The sequence below is a fragment of the Mus caroli genome, chromosome 7 (assembly GCF_900094665.2).
Source record: "Mus caroli chromosome 7, CAROLI_EIJ_v1.1, whole genome shotgun sequence".
Classification (NCBI taxonomy): Eukaryota; Metazoa; Chordata; class Mammalia; order Rodentia; family Muridae; genus Mus; species Mus caroli.
Window position 1 is genome coordinate 27,801,124 of NC_034576.1, and position 19,063 is coordinate 27,820,186.

The 19,063-nt window shown below is 49.2% G+C and overlaps 1 protein-coding gene across 1 annotated transcript in view; it reads right to left on the reverse strand.

Moving 5' to 3' along the window:
- Window positions 1–7,210: 7,210 nt before the first annotated feature.
- Acp7 (acid phosphatase 7, tartrate resistant (putative)) overlaps window positions 7,211–19,063 on the reverse strand; it is a 23,060-nt gene continuing 11,207 nt past the window's right edge. Inside the window, exons 2-12 of the mRNA XM_029479112.1 lie at window positions 16,170–16,370; window positions 15,592–15,774; window positions 14,449–14,572; window positions 14,158–14,220; window positions 13,946–14,060; window positions 13,765–13,872; window positions 13,621–13,678; window positions 13,479–13,546; window positions 13,305–13,376; window positions 10,158–10,295; window positions 7,211–7,276 (exon numbers count right to left, since the gene is read on the reverse strand). Coding sequence (XP_029334972.1) covers window positions 7,211–7,276; window positions 10,158–10,295; window positions 13,305–13,376; window positions 13,479–13,546; window positions 13,621–13,678; window positions 13,765–13,872; window positions 13,946–14,060; window positions 14,158–14,220; window positions 14,449–14,572; window positions 15,592–15,774; window positions 16,170–16,370 — 1,196 coding nt within the window. The remainder of the gene's footprint in view (window positions 7,277–10,157; window positions 10,296–13,304; window positions 13,377–13,478; window positions 13,547–13,620; window positions 13,679–13,764; window positions 13,873–13,945; window positions 14,061–14,157; window positions 14,221–14,448; window positions 14,573–15,591; window positions 15,775–16,169; window positions 16,371–19,063) is intronic.

Here is a 19,063-nt window from a genome sequence, read left to right on the forward strand (position 1 = left end):
GCTATTCTAAACATTTTTAGAAACCTGGAATTTTATTGGTTTCCAGTTCACTCTAGAGACCAAAGTTGGGAGAATTCTAGGTGCTCTTTCATTCACCGGCTGCCCTCTGCTGCCTCCCTATGGTCGGGGACACACATCGCAAGATCGTACAACAGATTCCCACTTTGGCCTGCATTCGAAGTATTCTCACCGGTGTTTAAACACTCTTGTTGTTTTTCCTCTTTCTTTATATTTGCTTGTTTTGCCTGTGTATGACTGTGTACCAGAGTGAGGGGGACAAAGAGAATGTTCTCTGTTTCTTCTGTGTGATTCCCAGGATCGAATTCAGGCCATTGAGCAAGCGCCTTTACCGGCTGAGCTATCTCCCCAGCCCCCTTAATAGATTTTAAACCGAGGTCTGACTTCAAAACCTATGCTCACACTGGCTCAATAAATATATACACTGAGCACTCGCTGTGAGCCAATCACATTGAATAATGATAATGCCAACATTGACGGAGTATGCTATGCGGCAGGCCATGTAACATACACTCCCCCTTAAATTTTGCAGTAGGGTTCTCCCAGGAAGATGTAAAATTAACATCTGTCTCCACGCAGGAATGGTGCGTGCCAACAACCAATGGAATGACTCACGCACGTTTATTAGGGGTTATTTATGGGGCTGTGGAGAGCTACAAATGACTGCACCCCCTCCCAAGAACAGCCCCCCCCCCTTTCATTTACTCCCCAAATGGTACAAACCAGGGCTTAGACCGCCACCTAGTGTTAGAACAGCAAACTTCAGGGCCTAGGGAACAACCAGACTCCAGGAAAATTTTGTGTTTATTTCTTGGCCCTTTTGGAATAGCATTGGAAATGTAAATGAAATAAATACCCAATTAAAAAAAAAAGGTGCTGTTGGTGTCGGCAGAAGCTGTTTGAGCCTGGGAAGGTTGGCTTGTCTTACTGCAGTCTGTCATGGAGAACTGCTAAATGGTGACTTGCAAGACAAAGTTATTCCAGCTAAGATTTGGAAGGCTGTTATCACTGAAGTCCTCACAAAAATCCATATGCACTATTGATATTCCCATTCAAAAGGCGTGAAAATTAAGGCACAGAAAACGTACGTAATCGCCAAATCACACAGGCATTCTGATTTCAAATGTCTAGACTTCTAATCACTTCTGGTCCCCTCTCGACCACCGGAAGAATAACATAAATAAAATTTAAAAACATAAAATAAAATGATGAGGACTAGAAAGTTCTGTGCTGTCAAATAATCCCACGTGGCCATAAAAAGAACATGTAGAGACGAAGATGCAATTTATCTGGAGGGTGTTTGCCTGGAGTCTGTCAGGGAGGGGACTAGGGATGGGTAGAGCCCCTGCCTAGAATCCCCCAGTGAGGGGCTGGGGGCGTGGCTCAGTGGCAGAGCCCCTGCCTAGAATCCCCCAGTGAGGGGCTGGGGATGTGGCTCAGTGGCAGAGCCCCTGCCTAGAATCCCCCAGTGAGGGGCTGGGGGCGTGGCTCAGTGGTAGAGCCCCTGCCTAGAATCCCCCAGTGAGGGGCTGGGGGCGTGGCTCAGTGGTAGAGCCCCTGCCTAGAATCCCCCAATGAGGGGCTGGGGGCGTGGCTCAGTGGGAGAGCCCCTGCCTAGAATCCCCCAGTGAGGGGCTGGGGGCGTGGCTTAGTGGTAGAGCCCCTGCCTAGAATCCCCCAGTGAGGGGCTGGGGGTGTGGCCCTGTGGTAGGGCCTTTGCTTAGAATCCCTCAGTGAGGAAGGGGCTGGTACTCTCACTGACCTGTGGAGGAAATATACTGGGCTGGTTGAAAGAAGCCATTTTCTAAAGGTCAGTACTGCATAGCTCCATTCCTAGTATCATAGGAAAGGCAAATCTAGTCGATACTGACCACATTAGATTAGTTGATACTAAAGGCTGATGGGGGTGGGGTTGCTGCAGGGGATTCTGGGCGATTGAAATATTCTCTTACAAGCAAGGGCGCGGGGCCACCTCTGTGTAATCCCAGCATCCAAAAAGTGGAGGCACGGGGATCAGAAGTTCAAGTCCACCCTCAACTATATCACGAATTCATGGCCAGCCTGGGCTACATGAGAAACAAAACCAGGAATCGCCCTTCTAATCTCAGCCTAGAACACAATGATCCCCCTGCCTCTGTCTTCATGAGTGCAGTCATGAGTCAGCACATCCTGCTTCATTTTTTCTGCTTATATTCACTAATCAATCCGATGGGGATCATCCCTCCACCCAGTGTACCCATCCACGCCAGTTGCTCAAATTGGTCACTTAGGTGCCATGTTGGTTATCAGATCAACTGTTGGGGTGGGAAGTGCAGGTGGGCCAGTGCCCCTCACCTCATTAAGCCACAGCCTTGCAGGGAAGGAGGTCCAAGAGAGGAAGGGGACTGTGGCTGATATAACAGAGGGTGGTTTGTCAGCTGCAGCTTGATGCTTTTGAAGGGAAGAGATACAAATGTTGCTTCTGGGTAGGAGTGGCCTGCGAGGGGCTGGAGAGATGAGCGTACATTGTTCTTGTAGAGGACTCCAGTTGGGTTCCCAGCACCTATGTTTAGCTGCTTGCAATTACCCATAACTCCTGCTCCAGGGAATCTGATGCCTTGTTCTGACCTCCTCTGGTACTTGCTCACACAGTTGGCACTCACACAGATAAACATAAAAATAAAGAAAATATAAAGGAGCAAGGGCACGGGGAAGAGGGACAGAGAGAGGGAGAGGGCGGGTGCTGGAGAGCAGTCTCAGTGGTTCACAGTACTTACACACAGAGACACATTCATAGCCATATCTTTCATTGTTTACTAGTCCATCTTAATATTACTGTGGAGATGGAACTAGACACAATTAGCTGCCCTGCTTTAAAAGTGAACAGTCTAATAACTGTATGCATGGGCTGGAGAGAGATGGTGCAGCAGTTAAGAGCACTGACTGCTCGTCCAGCAACCACATGGTGGCTCACAACCATCCGTAAGGAAATCTGATGCCCTCTTCTGGAGTGTCTGAAGACAGCTACAATGTACTTAGATACAATAATAAATAAATCTTTAAAAAAAAAAAAAAAAAAAACAGTGTATGCGTGCATTTATGTGCAGGAGTCCCTGCAGGCCAGCAGAGGGCACTGTAAGCCCCAAAGCTTGAGTTACAGGAGGTAGTGAGCCACCATGTGAGTTCTGGGAATTAAACTCAGGTCCTCTGTTCCATCTTTCCAGCCCTAATAATGAACGCTTCGACAAAGAAATCAGGCAAACAATCCTATTCACAATGGCCTCCAGAAAAAAAAAAATAACCAGGAGTAAATCTGCGAAAATTATTTACAAAGAAACCTTTAAAGACACTAAAGGAGGAAAACGGGGGAGGGGTGAGGAGCTGCAGGGACTTCCGTGTTCACGGATTGGCACCATTGCTGCTGGGGAAATGGATATATTACAAAAAGCAATCTACAGAATCAATGCAACCCCCATAAAAATCCCCACGCCGCTCTTCACAGAGACAAAGGAAAACCAAACAACAACCCAGCACTGGAGAGTTGGCTTAATGGTTACGAGCACTGGCTGCGGCTCCAGGGGACCTGGGTTCAAGTCCCAGCACCCACGCGGCACTTTTCCACTGTCTATAACTCACGTTCCAGGGGATCTGCTTGTATGTAGTACACAGACATACACGCAGGCCAAACACTCATACACAGACGATAAAAACAAATCCTTTCAAAGAGGCCCCAAACCACCAAGCAACGAAACCACAAACAAATGTACTATCATATGAGATTTTAATCATAAAAGAAAGCCAGGCGTGAGGATCCTGTGGGAACTCTTTTATCTTTCCAGTTTTCTTCGAGAACCAGTTCCCAGGTTAAAGCTTATTTTTAAAAATGAAAAGAAAGCACAATAGAGACGGTAACGCGGCCATGTTCCTTTCAGCAAGCAGGAAAAACAGGTCACAAACTCTCCTGAGGCCCATGATAACATTTCCGTGCTCAGCGATTCCTTCCTAATCCTCAGGGTCTCCCATGCAAGGCACATGGACCAGATAATGCAGCATGGCCTCTTGGGTGTGGGTCTCCTCTCACCAGGCTGTGGCTCCCGTGGCTGGCCTTTCTGTGAGTCACCTGGAGAAGAGGCCCCACTGTTCTGTGTGAGGCTCTGGAATGACAGGCTGGGCTAAACATGGAAGTGTCCCTTCTGGTTCCCTTCTTCAGATACCCAGCAGTATGCACTGGGCACCTAACTACGGACCAGTGGCCTGGGCTGGGGAAGCAACAGAATCCAAGAAATCCCTGTGGTTCCTGGAGTTCCAATTGTAAAGTTGTCATAGAACAGATAAACATGCGTCTACATGGTGAGTATGTATGTGTCCTGAGAGGGGTATGATGTGTTTACATGGTGAGTATGTATGTGTCCTGAGAGGGGTATGGTGGTGTGGTGCATGGCCCGACACGCCAGCACTTGATTGAGGTTACCTTGAGATACACAGAGAGACCTTGTATCCGCAAACTGAAATAATAAAAAATAAAAATAAATAAAAAGGCAGCTAGCGGGATGGAGAGAAGGCTCAACAGTTAAGAGAACTGACCGCTCTTGCAGAGGACCCAGGTTCGGTTCCCAGCACCCACAGGGTGGCTTATGACTATCTGTAACTCCAGTCTTAGGGAGGAATCTGATACCCTTTCTTAGCCTCCATGGGCACCAGGCATGCTCATAGCGCACAGATATACATATAGGAAAAACAATTATACACATAAAATAAAAATAAATTAAAAGGGGGGCAGCCAGGAATAATAGCTCATGCCTATAATTCCATCTCAGGAGAGGCTGGGGGAAGAAGATCACTAGATCAAGGCTAGACTGTGGGGAAGGGAAGAGATGATATGTCACTTGTCGTGACAAAAAAAAAAAAAAAAGGAAATGGGAGTGTTTGTCCGTGATTGGGTATAGAAGGAGAAATCAGATATGGAGTTGAAAGGAAGGAAGGAAAGCAAGATGGGAGGGGAGGAGAAGAGAAAATACAGGTTGATGATAAGCTTTTAATGCCATTCAAGGCTGCCTCCCACAGGCCCCTCCTCTACATACAGATGAAGAAACAGAGGTTCACAGAGGACCATGGCCTGCAGTCATCACCCAGGAAGTGGCAAAGCTGGGCTCGGCCCCCTTGCGCTGCCTGCCTGCAGGCCTTTTCCCTCTGTGGGCTCTCCCTGCCAGGCAGGTCCACAGCTTACACAGTGGTATCCTGTGGTACCTCAGCAGTTCTGTGGCTCCACAGCCTTGAGCTGGCCCTCCACAACATGCCTTCGCCGGTCAGCATTCTCTCCTTATGCATCATTTGGGTTGGGTGACCTGGTTTCTCTTTCTGATTCATCGCTGTCCCTGACATGGCTGAGGTAGAGCTTGGCATGTGATAACCTTCCTAGGGCCTCTGTTGAGTTGGGCCACTTTGGTCCCTGTCCTCCTTAGCATCTAATAGGAGACCGAGAGACACCCATCCCAGAGTAGCAATGACCTAGAATGTGCGACACCAGGGACCTCGGTGGAATCAGATGGAGTGATAGACTCAAGTGGAAACAAAATGCCACTGGTCACTGTCACAGAGTCTTGAGCCCAGGAAGGACACAAAGACTGGTGAATAAGCAGACAGTGGGGGCACTGGGGGCTGTAGTATATGGAGCCCCAGAGACCTGGCTCAAACGGGACTCATCAGGGAATGCGGAGGGAATAGGAAGGAAACATAGGTATAAAAGATCTCAACCCTGAGCCAGGCTTGGGAGTGCACACCTGGAATCCTACCTAGCAAGTGAGAGATGAAGGCAGGAGGATCAAAAGTTCAAGGATAGCCTCAGATACACAGGGAGCTGAAGGCTAGCCTGGACTACATGAGGACCTGTCTATAGTAGAGGAGGCAGGGGGCTTCCAACCTGGAGGCACTGCAGAGAGTGAAGTCAGAAAGGTCATTGGCTTTGCACAGGTAAAGAACTCGACGTGTTCTAGAAACCTCCGAGAAGTCCATGAGCCTTGGATTTAGGCACAGGCAGGTGAGACTTAGACCTGAGGAGGCTGAACAACACATTACTCAGCACAATGGAAGAGCTGGGTAGTCAGCTATGAGGTGACCCACAGGGCCAGGGATCTTCTGGGGGCAGCCTTCAGCATCGCCCGGTTCCATCCGAAGTCCTCACGGTGGCCCAGAAGGCTCCACGGTAACCACCACTGCTCTTTCCTCTTCCCTTTCTCCCTCATTGTTTTTTCAGTGACAGCCACAGCAGCCTCCTCAGCCAACGGGGAAAGCGCAGCTCGGCCTCAGGGCCTTTGCTCTGGCTGAGCTCTGGGACACCCTTCCTGTGTCACCTGTGTCACCTGTGTCCTCTCTCCTCAACTTTAGTCCATGTGTCATCTGTCTTCTGCAAACTGTCACCGTTCCCCTTCCTTCTTTGCCCCTGAGCTCTTATCCCTTGTAAGGATGCTGCTGTTAAGTCCCTGACTCCATGCCCATACTACAAGGAGAGAGGTCTGTCTTGTTCAAGCCCTGGAACACAATAGATGCTCGACAAATAGTGGTAGGCTACGTAAAAGGAAGAAGAAAAAGACAGGGACCTCGAGGGAAGAACATATTGTATCCGTGTGCCCCTGAGGCCTGCCAGCTTTGCCCTGGGGGAGGTGACACTGTTGCTCTATCCTCTCCTGGAGAAGATAGTACTGGCTGGGAAATGGAGGGACAAGGGACATTAAATGGCACATCGTGAGCTATCAGCACAGACACCAGGCAAGGGACGAGATGCAAAGGCAGAACTAGGAGTAACCTGCTGGTAGGTCCGTCATGAGGGCTGTGCCCACCTTGCTGACCCTGTCACAGGATACCCTTTAGGAGAGAGCAAAGGGACAGAGGGACCAAGTGGAAGTGTGCGTCCAGGGAGCCATGGCTGCAAGCCTCTTTATTCTGAGGCCCTTGAGTCCCTGGCCCTGTCAGAGCAATTCAGAAGGGCAGGGCTATGCTGGCAGTCAGCCCTGCTGGTGCCCACATACCTGCCCTCCCTCTCCAGCCAGCTCGGGCTCCCACCTCTCCAGGAGGCAAGAACTGTCTGGCCTCTCTCAAGGCTGTGCCCTCAGGCTTCTGGATGGTGAGGGAGTGGGGTCCTGCCCTGACTTCCTCCCCAGGCCAAGGTACTGCCTGGTCACAGCAACAAAGTGTCTTCATGAGAGGTACCCCGGTCTTAGTGGTACATCATCCGGCCAAGCAAAGGTCTAACCACCCAGACGTCATCCACGATCTTCCCGTCCTGTGAAGGTCAGAAATGGGAGACAGTGAGAAAGGAATGCCTGGCCTGTGGGGCCCGCTGGCCCAATTCACATCCCATTGCTGCCTCTGAGGGTGGATGACCTTGGAAGAGTTCCTACATCTCTCGGAACCTCGGTTTTCCTCATTTGAAAAGTCCAGATGAGGGCCCTGTGTGGCCTTTAATCCCAGCACTCGGGAAGCAGGGGCATGTGGATCTCTGTGAGTTTGAAGCCAGTCTGTTCTACAGAGCAAGTTCCAGGAAAGCTAGGGCTACACAGAGAGATCCTGTCTCAGATCACCACCACTACCACCACCCCCCAAAAAAAGAGAGCGAAAAGAAAAGCTGAGACAAAGGCGGGAGTCGTAGTGTGTGCAGTACAGGTACACACCTGTAGTGCCAGCACTTAGTGGTCAGCCTGGGCTTTGTAAGAATATGAATCTTAGCCGGGCGTGGTGGGGCACACCTTTAATCCCAGCACTTGGGAGGCAGAGGCAGGCGGATTTCTGAGTTCGAGGCCAGCCTGGTCTATAGAGTGAGTTCCAGGACAGCCAGGGCAATACAGAGAAACCCTGTCTCGAAAAACAAAACAAAACAAAACAACCCCCCCCAAAAGAATATGAATCTTGATCTCCCACCTGAGACAGTGATAACCTGCCTTTTCTTTCTTTCTTTCTTTCTTTCTTTCTTTCTTTCTTTCTTTCTTTCTTTCTTTCTTTCCTTCTTTCTTTCTTATTTACACAGCATTTTATTTATTTATTATACAGCATTCCTCCTGCATGTATGCCTGCAGGTCAGAAGAGAGCACCAGATCTCACTATAGATGGTTATGAACCACCATGTGGTTGCTGGGAATTGAACTCAGGGCCTCTGGAAGAGCAGCCAGTGCTCTTAACCACTGATCCATCTCTCTAGCTCCCATAACCTGCCTTTTCTAAGGGATGGCTGTTTGTTTACTTGTTTGTTTGGTTGGTTGGTTGGTTGGTGACTTTCCCCTCTACTCTCTCAGTCATTTGGCTTACAGGTGTGAGCCATCATTTATGCGGTGCTGAGGATCCAACCCGGTACATTATGTTTGATAGGCAATCACCCTATGCACGGAGCTGCACACCACCTTGTCTGGAACATGGGGTCAGGAGCTTGCACCCCAGTGTACTCAGTATCTGTCTCGCCTATGCACACGGCCTTTTGCTATCTGTCTTGTTGCCTAGACTAGAGGAACAGTAAGATAGCTTTGGGGCCACTGTGACCACAGAGTCAAGGGTACAGAAGCCTGCAAGCACGCTTGTGCACACCCTGCTCGGAAACGATGACTGTATGGGCTGAGAGTGAGGTCTCTGGGTCAGATTACAGCTCTGCTGCTGTCTGGAACCTGTGTGACCCTGGGAAAGTCATTTCCCTCTCTGAACTTAGGTTCCTTTATCTATGAAACAGAAAGAAACCTGTCCCTGTGGGGATCACACTGAGGGTAAACTGACAACACAGCACAAGGCAACCCAGTCGCATGCCTGGAGCACAGCAGTGCTCACTAAACTCTATTTTATCTTGGTGTTTTGTTCTTTTCGTTTTGAGAGAATGTCTAGCTGTGAAGCCCAGGCTGGTCTTGAATTTATATTCCGATTCTCCTGCCTTGCAAGTATACTACCACACCTAGCTTGTTATAATAATAATAATAAATAATAATAATAATAATAGTAATAATTAAGCCCGGGAGGAGCTGGAGGGCCTGAGTGCAGATCCCCCGCACCACATAGAAGCCAGGCGTGGGACCAGAGAGATGGCTCAAGGGTCAGGAGCATTTGCTCCGTCTTCAGGAAGTTTGGATTTGGGGTCTCAGCACTCAAGTGAAAAGCCTGATTTCCTGTTTGTTTCTGTAATGTAGTCTCCAAGGGAAGTGGAGACAGAAGGACCCTGGGGTTTGCTGACTGCCAGCTTAGCCTCACGTTCAGCGAGTGATAGAGGAAGTTAACTGACCATCCTCTTCTGCCCTCCATGTTCATGAATTGCACACACACATGGCCCCCCACATGCACATGCACACATATACACATACACACGCACACACACAAACTGGACTGTTATGCTTCAGGTCCACAGTACATGCATCTGCCTCACTCCCATGAGCCACCTGATCTTTCTCCTGCTTCAAAGTGACAAACACTTATCTTGCGTCCCACTGCCAGGTTCTGTCCTCTGCCTTTTATGGCTGTTATTATGTGACCATGTCACACTGTGTAGCGGTGATAGACCCCATTTCACAGATATGAAAACATAAGAACAAAGAGACCGGTAGCAAGCACAGGCAGGATTTGAACCCAGGCTTCCAATTTTCTGTGCTTTTTTTTCTCTTTTGAGCTCATGGTCACCCTTTGTAGCCCAGTTGGCCTTGAAGTGTAGGCCCTATGGCCTCAACCTCCTGACTCTTTGTTTGTTGTGTTGCTCTTTTTCAGACCTAGGGATTGAACCTAGGGCCCCACACATGTTAAGCATGCTTTCAGCCCCTCACTGGGGGATTCTAAGCAGGGGCTCTACCACTGAGCCACGCCCCCAGCTCCTCACTGGGAGACTCTAAGCAGGGGCTATGACCTCAGTTCCTCTGCCTCAATTTCTCAAGTGATGGGGTTTTAGCTATGTACCACCACACCCAGTTTATTGATTTGTTTTGTTTTGTTGTTTCCAAAACAGGGTTTCTCTGGTGTAGTCCTGGCTCTCATGGAACTTGCTTTGTAGACCAGGTTGGCCTTTAACTCACAGATCTGCCTGCTTCTGCCTTTCAAGTTCTGGGATTAAAGGTCACGCTCCCATGACTAGCATGATTTCCTTTTGAGTCCCACATACCCTGAACTAAGCTGTGCAGTTTGTAACCAAGGACTCCCCGACAGACCTGGTCATCCGACACCTGCTGGATGTGCACGTGGGTGCCATTAAGGATGTGCATCCGAGTGTAGCCGTACTCCTTCACGCGCACGGCGCTCCACGGTCTGGCTTTCCTGACAAAGGGAGTCAGCAGCTCTTCACAACCCTGTGGAAGACAGATAGTCAGACAAGTTCGGGGGACACACACACACACACACAGAAAAAACAAAACAAAACAAAAAACCACACACACACACACACACACACACACACACATTTCAGGCCCTGTGGCCTCCAAGAAAATGTCAGTTACAACTTGGCTAGAAAACAAACAATCCCAGCAGTTGGGAGGTTGTTACAGGAGGATCACCAAGTTCAAGGCCAGCCTGGTCTACATAATCAGGTCCTGACCAGCCTGTATTACAGAGTGAGACCCTGCCTTGAGAGCAAACTGGGAACTGATAAGATGGCCCAGCAGATAAAGGTGCTTTACTCCCAAGCCTCACAACCTGAGTTTGGTCCCCAGAAGCCTCCTGGTGAAAGTAGAGAACCACTCTAGCATGGTGTCCTCTGATTTCCACCTGTGAACCCCAGGACACATGTACCCCCATATAAAACAAACAAATAAATGGAAAAAACAGAGACAAAAATATCCAACAAACCAAAACCCAGACCTGGGCTGGGGTTGTAGCTCCGCTGAAGAAATGCTCGCCCAGCATGCACAAGGTCCTAAGTTCAACCCCAGCACAGCACAGAACCAGCATGGTGGTGTGTGCCTTGCAATTGCAGCACCTCAGAGGTGGAGGCAGGAGAATCAGAAGTTCAAGATTAGGGGCTTGGTGGTTAAGAGCATGGCTGCTCTTGCAGAGGATAACACACACACACACACACACACACACAGAGGCACACACATACACACACATATACACACACACATACACACGCACGCATGCACACTCACGCACACACACTCACACATACACATGCATGCACACACAGAGGCACACACATACACACACATATACACACACTCATACACACACACACGCACACATGCACACACATACACACACACACTCATGTGCACACATGCACGCACACGCGCGCACACACACATACGGCAGCTCACAGCAGTCTGTAACTCTAGTCTTTGAGGATCTGACACTCTATTTTGAACCCCCCTCAGGTACTGTATGCTCATGGCAGGCATACACACATGCAGGCAAAACACCCATACACATAAAATAAAATGACAAAGAAAAATTTAAAAGCTCCAGGTCAATTTGAACTATATAATACCGAGACATCAAGTCCGAGATGAGTCCAGACAGCGTGAGCTGGTCTCAGGATTAGTTAAGTGAATTAGATGAAAATCAATACCAAGTGTAGGTAGGGTAACAAGGCAGGAAATGCCAGCGAAATGAGGCACTTTAGGAAAAAAGTCCCAATTTCCAGCCCAATTGGGAGGAGTAATTTACGGCATGGGTGGGGTTATCCTGTTCCTGGTGAACCTGAGGCCAGCCTTGGCTACAGGCAACACTTTGCCTCAGTGTTGCTCAGTGGGCCTCAGGAAAACCCAAAGCAAAAATAATAGCGAAACTGATCAAATAAAATGAAAGTTTTCCAAGTGACTGTGGAGGGTGACTTAAGCCATTTTTATTAAGTGGGTGATTCAATAATGTCTCTGTCTAGACAATCACTCCTTTGTGTGTAGAGAACAATCTTAAAGGTCACACAAAGGGTTTAAGAAGGATGGAGTGGCGAGGTGGCTTTGTGGATAAAAATACTTCACACCAAGTCTAAGGATCCCGAGTGCAGACTACATGGTAGAAGAAGAGAACTGATTCCTGCAAACTGTCCTCCAACTGCTACACACACACACACACACACACAAACGAGCGCACATGTGTATCAATCACATGCTGTGATATATATATATATACATATATATATATGCTATGACAGCAAATACATTGATAACAAAACATTTTTAAAGGGACATAAGACAGAGAAGGGGTGTGGCCACAGTTGCTCCACAGCTGCCCTCCGTGCTGCTTTGGTTTTGATCTGGATGCTTTTAGCTTTAGTTTTAATTATTCATTAAGAATCAGCTTGAAGCTGAGCCTAGTGGTGCACACCTTTAATCCCAGCACTGGGGAGGCAGAGGCAGGTGGATATCTTTGTTTGATGCCAGCCTGGTCTACATAGTGAGTTCCAGGCCAAGCTAGGGCAACATAGTAAGACCCTGTCTGTCTCAAAAAACAAACAAAAAAGTACACATCTGTCATGCTAGGACTTGGGAGGATGAGACAGAGTGAGGGGTTGAGGCTAGCTCAGGCTACATGGAGAGACCTTGTGTTATGAGAAGAAGGGAACTTTACAATAAATGAACCCCCAACACAACTGTTTGTTTGCTTGCCGCCTGCCTCTATCTGTCTCTGTCTCCCTGTCTCTCTGTCTCTGTCTCTCTGTCTCCCTGTCTCTCTCTGTCTCTATGTCCTCTCTGTCTCTGTCTCTCTCTCTCTCATATGTGTATGCCTTAGTCAGCCTGGAGTAAGTGCTGGGAATCGAACCCTGATCTTCTGCAGAGCAGCAAGCACTCTTAACCACAAAGCCTCTCTCCAGCTCATTGTTTGTCCGGGGTCTCGTGAAAGCCCCATGGTGTGGTCTCAAATTTGCTATGTAGCCAAGGATGACCCTGAACTCCTGACCCTCCTACCAAGAGCACTTGCTTTAGATTTATGATTATGATTATTTATTCCATTCAGTGTGTGTGTGTGTGTGTGTGTGTGTGTGTGTGCTATTCTTTCCACATTTGCGTCCTGGGAATTGAACTCAGGTCATCAGGCATGGCACCGAGTACAGTCACTGAGACATCTTTCTGGTCCTGTTTAGTTTTTTGAGATAAGGTCTCACACTGTAGCCCAGGCTAGCCCAGAATCCATGATGTGGCCTTGAACTCAGGGCAGTTCTCTGGCTGGAGTTACTGTCATGTACCACCACACAGGGCTTTCAACCACTCTTATTCTCTCATCATGTTTCCTAACCTAGCCTTGGTGCCCCTCTGTCTGATGGACACGCCATCAGCAACACCCCGTCTTCCAGCTCAGCACGCAATGGAGGTTGCTATCATCATGCCCTGCACACCTGGACTAGTCCCTTCCCACCTGCTCACCGCAGATCCTGTAATGATGTGAACCGGGCCTCGAGGATTGGTGTAGGGCCTCTCCAGGCTTCCATTAAATACCTAGAGGAAAAGATGGAGTAGTGGTGGGTCACAGTCAGGCCCTGGGGAGGGTCTGACCACATGTGCCTTAGCCACTTGGTCCCGCATCCTCCTTGGCCTCACCTGGTAGTTGTAAATTGGCCATAGTCGTTCGTAAGAGTGTTCATGAGCCCAGAACTCCAGATCCACGCCTAAGGCAGAAAGAGAGATGAGCAGGCGCTGGGTGGAAAGAGGTGGGGCCAGGGGACCACTCAGGATCACTCACCGTATTTATGGAAAAGGTCCTCTAGCCCGAACAACTTGCCGTGGAGGCCTTTGCGGACCTAGTGGGATAAGCGGGAGGTGAGGAGAAGCCTGGGTGCATCCTCCCACCAAGGCTCACTGCCACCCAGGAAAGGGGCCTCCTCACCCTGCTTTCGTGTCTCGTGCAGTCATCCAGGTCTGCATTGGAACAGTACATAGGCCGATGGCCCATCGTGATGATCCAAGGTCGGGCCACCCGGTTCTTATTGGCTTTCTAGAGAAAGAGACCAGAGTAAGGGGGACAACCGGGGTCGAGGGACCAGAGCAGGGCTCACACCTGGGCCTACCTGGAGGTCATTCTCCAGCCAACGGAACTGCTTCTCAATCAGGTGACGGCCATAGTGCAGAAAGAAGTATACCTCAGTGGAGAACGAGATGATATGGGCAGGACCCAGGTCCCAGCTACAGGGGTCAAAGGGCAAAGGTCAGCGATCAGAAAACTTGACATCATCCATTCTTCAGAGGAGTCAGTCCAATCCCCCAGAAGCCTTCATGTTACCTGTACCACAAGCCTTCATTGTCCCCTGGCATGCTGAAGCGAGCCTTATAGTTAGAGAAATTGCTGGAAAAAAAGAAATATAAAGAGCAAGGGATGAGGACCTAGATGCAGTCACGTTTTCCTACCTCTCAACTTTCAGGCTACAGCCAGCTCCCAGCCCACACACTATCTCTTCATTTTCTACCACGGATGAGGCACTGCAGCATGAGGGACTTAAGTGAGACTCTAACCAGGACCGGATTGTTTTCACTAATCTGGACTTCGCCCTCCCCTGCAGCCTTCCATACTCACTAGCGCTGTTCATGATTCCCAGGGCACGTCATGTATGGCAGGCTGGCAGCAACAGGTTCAATGAGCCTCATAAATCTGTCCCCAACTCGAGCATTGTCCTGGTCCATGTTGTAGGCAAAGTCTCCTGGAGGGTGGTAGGGATGGGAGAGAGTGAGGGCCAGGCTCTGCTTCCTCTAGGATCAAGACCTAGTGGGTCCTGATCCCTCCCTCAGACCCTCTCATAGGACAAGCCTGTCTCTACATCTTCTTTGCTCCCAGAACATAGATCTAGTTTGATGCTGATTTTCTTAGGCATGTTTTTAAAAGATTTTTATTTATTATTATAGATAAGTACACTGTTGCTGTCTTCAAACACACCAGAAGAGGGCGTCAGATCTCATTACAGATGGTTGTGAGCCACCATGTGGTTGCTGGGATTTGAACTCAGGACCTTTGGAAGAGCAGCCATCTCACCAGCCCCTAGGCAATTTTTTTTTAATTGTTAGAGATTGAGCGCTGGATACTCTGAATGTTAGGCAAAGATGCCTCACTTCTGAGCCACGCCCCCAGCCCCTCACTGGGGGATTCTAGGCAGGGGCTCTACCACTGAGCCACGCCCCCAGCCCCTCACTGGGGGAGTTTAGGCAGGGGCTCTACCACTGAGCCACGCCCCCAGCCTCTCACTGGGGGATTCTAGGCAGGGGCTCTACCACTGAGCCACGCCCCCAGCCCCTCACTGGGGGAGTTTAGGCAGGGGCTCTACCACTGAGCCATGCTCATAGCCCTTGGCTTTTGTTGTTGTTGTTGTTGCTGCTGCTGTTTTGTTTTGTTTTAAAGCTGTTCAGGCTAGCATTAAATTCTGGGCAACTCTCCTGCCTTAGCCTATCCACTGCTGGGATTACAGACACACATTAGCATATCCACTCATCTTAATTATAACATTTCTGTGTATTTGGAATGAGCCTCACCTCTAAAAACAATAATAAAAACTAGAAAGTCGGTGCTGGAATCTATAGGAACCTCACATCTGGGTCCAGCCTCGGCCCCCACCCTCAACCCCTAGCCCTGCCCCTTCAGAGCCATCCCAGCCCCAGCGTATTCTAGCCCAGGACTGATGGGCACCCAGTCCGCCAGCCTCCAGGCGCACCCTTGCCGGTGCCTCACCCACGTGCAGCACTGCATCAAACATGCCCTGCTGGGTGTCCCTCCGTAGCCTGGGCAGGGCCTTCGGGTTGTCAGCCCCCATGTCACCAAACACAGCCAGGCGGGGGCTCCAATGGACTCCATTCTTCAAGGCTGTGAAGCGAAACCTCCGGCTCCAGCCCTGAGAGCTGCCACAACGGTAAACTGAGGGAAGAAAAAAAACAGACTTCTGTCATGTGGGAAGGCAGGGACCAGGACCTTCCCACAAGGCCCTACACTCAGGCCGCTGGAGAGGGAGGAAACATAAGGGGCATCATCTTCGTCATCATCGTCATCGTCATCATCATCATCATCATCATATCAGAGACATCTCAAGTAGCCCAGGCTAATCCATGACTTTCTATGTAGCCCAGGATGACCTGGAATTTAGAATTGTTCTGCCTCCTCCCAAGTGCTGGGATCACAGGCCTGTGTCATTGCACCCAGTCAAAGGTCTCATATCCCTTGTTCCACACAGAAGAGCCGCCAGCCCAGCCTCAGCCATAGGTCTCAATAGCTTCTAGAACATTCCTCCCCCATACCCACCCCGGTCCTCTCACCGTACTGGGCCCCCGGCTGCAGCTTCCGCAGCGTCACGCGGTGAATGTAGAGTTTGCGCCGCAGAACTCCTCCATCCACGAAGGCTCTGGAGGTGCCGTGGGCACGGAATGGGAGAGGACCAGACAGCTGCGAGCCGAACTGCACCTCAGACCGGGCTGGAGCCCACGTGGTCCAGGTCACAGTCATGGTGCCTGGCTCCCCTGAGGAGACAGGGATCAGAGAGGAGCCTCAACAGGTTATCAAGCAGGAATGGGGTGACACTGAGAGCTGCTGTTTGGTCCTGTCCTCTCTCCTATTTCCAAGCTGGCTTCCTTTGGGACTGGCTTCGCGCCCCCCACACCCCCCACCTCAGTTATCCCGTGTGTGAAACGGAATAGGGTTATTTATCCTACAAGGTTCTGAGGAAGCATGGATGTCTACAAATACAATTGGCAGGCTGGGTCCTGGGTTCCAGGCCCTGGAATTCAACCAACTATGAGTTGAAAACCACTAGGAGAGAAACAGATGATCAAAATGACTCAATCCTTATGACCTGAGTTCTATCCCCAAGACCTACATGGCCTCCAAAAGTCATCCTATCAGCTGGGCAACTTTTTATCCTCAAAGAGGAAGGCAGATTTCTGTGGCTTGATGCCAGTCTGGTCTCCATCGGGAACTGCAGGCCCTCTGGAGCTCCATAGTGAGACCTTGTCTAAAAACAAAGGCCTTTGACCACCACATGTGCACTGTGGCATGGGTGTGCCTCCCTCCCACGCGAACAAGCTAATACATGAATTTATAAAAATATTCGGGGGTTTGGAGAGATGGCTTGGTGGTTAAGAGCACTGACTGCTCTTCCAAAGGTCCTGAGTTCAAAACCCAGCACCCCCATGGTGGCTCACAACTATCTGTAATGAGATCGGATGCCCTCTTCTGATGTGTCTGAAGACAGCTACAGTGGTGTACTTACATATATAATAAATAAATAAATCTTTAAAAAGAGCGCTGGCTGCTCTTCTAGGGGACCTGAATTCAGTTCCCATGGCAGCTCATAACTGTCTGTAATTCCAGTTCCTAGGGATCTAAGGGCATCTGACATGTACATAGTTCATAGACATATATGCAGGCAAAACACCCATCCACATGAAATAAAATAATAAAAACAATATTCAGGAGCAGGCCTGGGACGTGTCTCTGTGTATAGAGCACCTGCCCAGCATCCAGGAAGCTCTCGGTGCAAACCCAGCATCATATAACAGTACTCAGGAGACTGAGGCAGGAGAATTGGAATTTCTCTGCCAGCCTTGACTACATAACAAATTCTGAGCTAACCTGGGCTCCATAGCAAGGCTCTGTTTAAAATTAAAAAGAAAAAAGAAAAGAAAAATCAAACATGGACAAGAGAGGACCTCACACTCAGGCTAAGCCCTTCCTTCCTTCCTTCCTTCCTTCCTTCCGTCCTTCCTTCCTTCCTTCCTTCCTTCCTTCCGGATCTATATTCTTCTCATGCTCCTGCAAACAACACTTCACTCGCGCTTCTGTGAACAACCCTGAAGAAACTCATCGGGTCTGATACACACACACACATGCACACACATATATGCACACACATGCACACATGTGCACAAACATATGCTCACATACATACATATATATATACACACACATGTGCATGCACACACAAATGCCCAAAAGACATAAAGGTAGGAGAAAGACTAGCTGGAAGAGGAAGGGGACCCCTGCAGGTGGGGATAGAACAGGAAAGGGTGAGTGCTGGGTGAATGCGATCCAAATGCATCCATACATCTGTGGAATGGCCTTGTGAGCACACACACGCCTTTAGTCTCAGCACTCGGGAGGCACAGGCAGGTGGATCTGAGCTTAAGGCTAACCTGACCTATGATCAAGTTCCAGAACAGCCAGAGCTACCAAAGTAGGGGTCGGGAGAGATGGCTCATTGGTTAAGAGCACTGTCTGCTCTTCCAGTAGGTCCTGAGTTCAGTTCCCAGCAACCACATGGTGGCTCACAGCCATCTGTAATGGGATCCGATACCCTCTTCTGGTGTGTCTGAAGACAGCAACAGTGCACTCACATACATAAAATAAATAAATAAATCTCAAACACACACAAACACACACAACAAAATAAATTAATAAAAAGAAAGGAAAAGAAAAAACAACACGTCGTTATGAAGCTTATGACGTATGATTAATATAAACTAATTAAAATTAAGACAAAACAAACAAAGGAGCATTGCAATGCAATAGCTACTTTCCAGTCCACAGTGTTGAGCACTGAGTCATCAAAGGTGACTTAGAGTGTGCCTGGGGTTCTGTGCAAACACTATTACGTCTTGTGCCTTTATGTGGAGGTGACTGGAGCTTCTTAGGTTTGGCATTCTGAGAATGCCCTGGCAGCCACCTTTGGTGACTAGGAGAGACAACCTTAGGCAAAGAACACGCAACAATGTTCAACACAATGAGGTTTATGGGTGAGACAATGTCCCTGTTTTCTTCTTTTCTGTGTGCTAGCCTGCAGCCAACATTGCACACTCATGATATCATCTGAGTGTTCCAGACAGGGATCTGGAGGCTAGGTAAACAGTGGAGGGCAAAGGGCAGCTATAGGACAGGAGGAAATGGTGAAATTCACTCTATCTGCAAGGAAGGACAGGGTCTCCTACTGTACACCAGGTTATGGGATTTGAACTCAGGACCTCAGGAAGAGCAGTCAGTGCTCTTAACCACTGAGCCATCTCTCCAGTCCCCTGTGTAGCTTGATTCTTGATTTGAGAATCTGAATTACATAGTCCCTTCTTAGTCTTAAGAATTTTGTTGGGCTGGTGAGATGGCTCAGTGGGTAAGAGCACCCGACTGCTCTTCCGAAGGTCAGGAGTTCAAATCCCAGCAACCA